Source organism: Chiroxiphia lanceolata, chromosome 2 (genome assembly GCF_009829145.1).
Source record: "Chiroxiphia lanceolata isolate bChiLan1 chromosome 2, bChiLan1.pri, whole genome shotgun sequence".
NCBI classification, from domain to species: domain Eukaryota; kingdom Metazoa; phylum Chordata; class Aves; order Passeriformes; family Pipridae; genus Chiroxiphia; species Chiroxiphia lanceolata.
In genome coordinates, this window is record NC_045638.1 from 97,792,354 (window position 1) to 97,798,172 (window position 5,819).

The window sequence follows — 5,819 nt, forward strand, 5'->3', positions numbered from 1 at the left end:
TCCCAGTCTGCCTGCGGGGTTCGCAGGGGCTTTTCCTTCCCTTGAGAAAGACGCACTTGCCCACGTTCATAGAATCATAGAATGTTAAGGGGTTGGAAGGGACCTTAAAGATCATCTTGTTCCAACCTCCCTGCCCCATCCAACCTGGCCTTGATCATCACCAGGGTTGAGGCATCCACAACCTCCCTGGGCAACCTGTTCCAGTGTCTCACCACTCTCACAATAAAGAATTTCTTCCTAACATCTATCCTAAGTTTCTTCTCTTTCAATTTGTACCCATTACTCCTCATCCTGTCACTACAGTTCCTGACAGAGAGTCCCTCTCTGGCTTTCCTATAGGCTTTCCTTTAGGGGGGCTCTCACATTCTCCTCCAGGCTGAACAGCCCCAACTTCCTCAGCTTGTCTTGGTAGGGGAGGTGCTCCAGTCCTGTTCAACTTCATAAGTTTGCTGTCAGCCCTTTCCTCCAGCTCTCCCAAGTCCCTCTAAATGGCAGCCCTGCCCTTGAGCGTATCAACTGTTCCCCCCAGTTTGGTGCCATGCACTGTTTGATAACAATGCATCTGCTCCAGATTACTTGTAAAGATGTTCACCTGGACAAATTCCAGAATAGATCATTGCAGCGTTCCATTTGTAACTGCTGCGCAACTGGAGTATGACCCACTGACTTCAATGTTCTGAGCCCAATTATTCCACTAGTTTGTTAATGATTGAGTAGTGCAACTGTCCAGACTGTAATGTTCTAATTTTGGACATTGTTGAAAAATACTGCCTTTGTAGTGCCAGTGTTAAGGTGACAGACTAGATCAGACACAGACAGTAGAGAAAGAAAAAGGAGAAATTACTGCTGAAAGACCAAGGAAGATGCACAGGGTGGAATCCTTTTCCACAGAAGCTAGTACTCAAGATCATTCTGCGAATAACAGGTGCAGAAGAGGCAAAAGTTTACAAGGTAATGCTGGGTGCCTGCAGAGAAGCCTATGCACTGCAAACAACCCAAGACATCTGAATTTAAAACCGAAATGAGCTCTACTGCTTCAGTAAGCTGCCAGGCCCACCCACCACTCATCAAGGGGGAAAGGGAGAGCATTTGTGTCCTTGGTCTGAGAAAGTGCAACTCCTCATACAGCATGTTCCTTAAGAACTTGGCATACAAAGTCCAGTAGTGTGTCAGACACCTGTTTACCCAAAGCAAGTTCCTGTGAAGACACTTAAACATAAGTTTCACTGTTTAAGTAAAGGAGAGGACTTGCTTTTATTTGCTGTCTTACTTGTCACTTGTCACAGGGGCACTGTTGCACTCAAGAATCCAACTGTGTTGTTCTTGCCTGCAAATGGCCGAGCAAAATGCTCAGAATGACATGACAGCCATGACAAGACCAATGCTTTTCAAAAATCCTGGTTTTAAAATACTAAGAATTCTTCCTGAAGTGTTCACTTTCACCTGTTCCATCTGTCTAGATACTACTGCACTTCCCCTAGGATCATGCATCCCCCGGGCTGGTTTGCCCTGTAGCATTTTGGGATTAGAGGTAAAACATTAAGAGACTTACAGGTTTAATTACTGTTCAAATGCAGAAGCTAGAGAGCCATGTCTTTCTACTGCATTTATCACATTCCCCACTTCTTACATGAGTGCTGAAAACAAGCCTCACACCTCATGTCTAGTCTGAGAGTTACAAGAAGTTGCATAATGAAAGGGCTATAAATGTCACCTTCTCACCCTCAGAGTGGTTTAGAAAAAACTGCCCTTTCATGAGGTTTAAACACTTAATGTAAGTAACCTGGAGAACTGCACACCCATATTTGGCCACGTTAAGACATGACAAAGTCCGAGTGCCAGAGTTTGACACAGGCACTTAATAGCTTTGGTCTAAGTTCTCCTGCATGACTGCTGCTATTGACAGCTCTCCTTCTGTCTGACTCTGTACCTCGTAAACTTCACAGTTTCAGGTGCTCTTAGTCAGACACAGCTGGTGTGGGACACAGTTCTCTGAGCTGCTACAGTACCCCTAAAGAGTATGGGACACATCAGTACTGTGCTTCAGCTGCCAGGGCAGAACAGACACAGATAATGGACAACAGGTCTCAGATCTGGCAATTCATCCAAGTGCAGATGCAGAACTTCATGCTGGATCGAGAACAGAAATGCAGCACTGACTGATGATAATGTGCAGAAAAAGAGAGTTCCTCCAGATGGCCAGTCTTTCATTTCACTGTTTCAAGCCAACAGTGATCAAAGAGTAGATCCCATTGAAGATGTGTCCTTTCCTTCACTCATCTGGAACAGGGACAACTCGATGTATGCAAGCAAGGCATGCGATCTCACTGCACCTACTGAATGCAGAACACAAAAAGTTACAAAAGTAAAACACACAGAAAGTCAAACACACCTTCACACACAATATGTTGGCTATTTCCACTCTAGATGGCCTTAAAGCAGGAAGGTTGTACAAGTGGTAGCTTTTCGCTCCCGCTATCCTAACTCTAACCCTAACAGAGAAAAGTAAACTTCTGTGTATCATTCAGTTCAACTGGACAAGTACAGTTTGCTTAATGTTAGGGCTATAGTTTTTCTATTCTAAACTAAATGCCTCTTTATTAAAGATATTACTAGACTATCTCTAATATCCTAAATATAGCAGAATTTAGGCATGCAGTGGTATCTTTTTGAACATTTCCGTGGAAGGAGAGGAAATGCTGTATTAAAACTTCTCTTTGGAGGTTCTCTGCACAATCATGTAGGTTTCATAAAACAGTTTTATAATAACCTGGATTCACTCATACTGCAAACTTCTTGAACTGATGAACTTAATAAGCGAAAAGCTTAGTTTTACATATATGAATTTATCCTAAATAATTTCTAGTACCTTGTGTTATTTACAACAAAAAACCACAGACCTTTTGTTCCAGATGAGCTGAGCAGATCAGGAGTCAGTCTTTTCAGCTGGTCTCTACAGCAGGTAGGTTTCCAGTAACGTGGGCTACAAAACACCTTAGCAAGTGAACTCCTGAAAACTCCACAGAACTGTGGAAACAGAGGTGTGGATGTTTAGTGCCAGATAATGCTGTGTCTTGGAGTAATACGAGCAAAGAGCCACTGGCTGTGTTCAGTTACATCTCCCACAGTGCAGTACACCTTGGTATGAGCCTCAAGTTCGGCTCCCTAATGCAACAATTACAGCTGCTACTGTTACCAGAACTCCAAATAGAATGGCAAAGCCTGCTAACATCCAGCACCAGGACTGCTGCCCACCTCCAAGAAAGGCCAAAGGAAGAAGCAACCTTGAAAATGACTCTGCAGAGGAGAGGGAAGAAGAAAAGGGACATTTCCCCACCCTCCATCCTTGGTGCATAGAGACGGGCTGCCTCTAAAGTGGACAAACTCATTTCAGCTCAGCTTGCCCTACTGAATTTATCACCCAAAAGGAAATGGCAGCAGCACAGCAGAACTTTACCTGACCAGGAACAGTTGAGGAAAGCATCCCTGAGTGTTCTCCTTTACAAACTCCTGGATCCCCAGTACATTCTTTAACAACAGTCCCCGGGCAGCTCGGTCAATTTTGGTTAACACCATCTGCATGGATCCAGAAAGGGAGGATTAAAAGAGGAAAATAAGATTATTTTGCTGCTAGCCTGGAACATCTGTAAGAGTCCTGGACCATCTTGCAAGGCAGACTGAAAGCTCTGGGTCATATCTAGGGGGAAAAATTGAACACACTTCACCAAAACACTTCTATAGCCTGCATAAGGAGCAGGCATTTTCAAGCCCCTCAAGCTGAGCACTGAAAAAAAAGTATCCATTTAATAAACAAAGCAAAAAACCCCTTAAATCCCACTTGCCTTACTCAGCACATTTTAGGCATATTTTATTAACAATAAAGGGGGTTGGCTTACTGCATGGATAGAACAACCTGCATAAACTCAAGTACAGGGTACACACCTTTACAGATTACCCGTACCTTATAACCAACCCAAGAAAGCAGCATTACCTACCACATAAGGAATTCCAAACTCTTCCAGCATCTCTACTGCAATATGATCTGTTTTCTGGAGTCCAACTACACCATCAACTAACAGAAAAGTCCTCTTCAAGCTGCCAGAAAGACAAGCAACAGTAATTGCCACCATTATTTCATGCCTGCTCTGCTACTTCCAAAATCATAAGGAGAAATAAAAACATGAGATCTGGGGATAGGAAGAGTCAAGAAAAGCCACGCATGGAAGATGAAGGTCAGCATGGAGCAGCACCTCAGTCTTTTCTGTTGTTTTGATCTGAGCATGAATGAATGACACTGCAGAAGCTCCTGGGGAAATGATATCAGAACTAACCGACACTACCACTGGAAGCACCTACCCCTCTTCATTTTTTCACCTAATTACATGACACTGTATGTAGGTGTCCGGCATTCACCGCTGTGAAAGTCCCTTACTTGCGCCGTTCCTGCAGGTAGGCCTCCACCATCTCCACAAAGTCTTGCGGGGCGCGGTAGCCGTATCCTGGCATATCCACCAGAGTAAAGTACTTCCCTACTTTGAAGAAATTCATCTTCTTGGTGTGGCCCTGAGAAGTGGATTTAGGCAAGATCAGGGAAGGCAGTGGTTTTAAAAAGCTGCTTTAAGCAGTGTACTAGGAGATGCCCCACAAAACATCTCTATGCCCCTGCCCCCCCCGAATGCTACTGTTGCTTTAAGCTGCCCAGTCTCCTACCGCTGTAGCAATCCTACATGGCTCTGTCCATAAAACAGACTAAAAATGCCTTCACGGGTGTCTCAGCTTCTTCTAAAAGGACTTAACAGCACATCTGCTCAGCTGTGCAACTCCTCTGTCTGGCACACGTGCCAGGCCTGGCTGAAGAGCTAAACTCGGCTCTTTCTGCCTCTTCCTGTGCTTGAGCAAGGCCGTTGCCATCCATGAGCTGGTGGCCACCACAGCTGGCACGTTCTCCTGCTGTTTCAGGTTACTCAGGAGCTTGTCCCCTGCCACCCTTCTGACACCAGTTTCTGACAAAGACGGACAAAAGTTAAAAAAGTCACTCACCGGAGTTTTTGACACTCTGACCTCCACTTCTGGAGACAGTGAAAACAAGGCCCGGATTAAAGATGATTTCCCCACATTGCTTCGGCCAATGAAGCACACCTGCAGAGGGAGAGGCAGAGAGGGCACATCTACACCTGCCCTCAATGTGCCGGGGCAGTACCACAGTCCTGGTCATTTCCCAGCCCCTGGTGCCAGTGCCTGGGGACAGCAGTGTCCTGTGCCACGGGCACGCCGGGCTGCTGGGCTGCACAACGGAGAGCAACAACAAATGAACTATTTTAAAACAGCAGCAGTAAGTGCAGCACGCACTGTGCAGTGCTCTGACACTGCCGCCCCCAGAGCTACACAACCACCGCCAACACCCCTTTGCCCCAGCAGCTCGGCCCGGCCCGGGCGGTGGGAAGCCGCTGTCCCAGCCCGGCCACAGCCAAGGGGTGCGAGGGCAGCGCAGCCCTGACCTCGGGCAGGGCGGGCGGCGGGGCGTGGTCCATGCGGACGGCGGAGCTCACGTAGTCGATGGGGTGGCCCTGACTGGACCTGAAGAGCGCCTCGGCGCGCTGCAGGGCGCCCAGCCCGGGCTCGAAGATGTGGAACCACGCCGTGTCGGTGCCGGGCGCCAGGTACCGCTCCAGCTTCTGCAGCGGGAACATGATCCCGGTGCGGCGGCTCTGCTCCAGCCGCAGCACCTGGGACAGGGCGGCCAGCGGCGGCGGGACCCGGCCCGCCACACCGCCCGCCCGCGACAGCAGCATCCCGGCGCCTGCAGGCGGGACCCGGGC

The 5,819-nt window shown here is 47.7% G+C and overlaps 1 protein-coding gene across 2 annotated transcripts; it reads right to left on the minus strand.

Annotated features, from left to right (window-relative positions):
- Positions 1-1,225: 1,225 nt before the first annotated feature.
- Positions 1,226-5,819, minus strand: LOC116783018 (GTP-binding protein 8-like). Of its 2 annotated transcripts, none has more exons than XM_032680221.1 (7): positions 5,499-5,819; positions 5,041-5,139; positions 4,433-4,563; positions 3,996-4,095; positions 3,458-3,576; positions 2,901-3,027; positions 1,226-2,333 (listed from the first exon to the last, which is right to left on the minus strand). In XM_032680221.1, the coding sequence occupies exons 1-6, from the start codon at positions 5,790-5,792 to the stop codon at positions 2,943-2,945; spliced, it is 828 nt and encodes a 275-aa protein (XP_032536112.1). In that variant the 5' UTR covers positions 5,793-5,819; the 3' UTR covers positions 1,226-2,333; positions 2,901-2,942. The 2 variants fall into 2 exon arrangements, with proteins under 2 accessions (XP_032536112.1, XP_032536111.1); XM_032680220.1 differs by having other exon boundaries at positions 1,226-2,336; positions 5,499-5,818.

Bases quoted from the DNA above. Each gene is read 5' to 3' on its own strand.
- LOC116783018 (XM_032680221.1), bottom strand. From the start codon at position 5,792: ATGCTGCTGTCGCGGGCGGGCGGTGTGGCGGGCCGGGTCCCGCCGCCG. The intron at 5,140-5,498 runs GTCAGGGCTGCG...CTCCCTCTGCAG, and splicing joins CGCCGCCCGCCCTGCCCGAG to GTGTGCTTCATTGGCCGAAG. The intron at 3,028-3,457 runs GTAAAGTTCTGC...CTGTTTCCACAG, and splicing joins CCTCAACTGTTCCTGGTCAG to TTCTGTGGAGTTTTCAGGAG.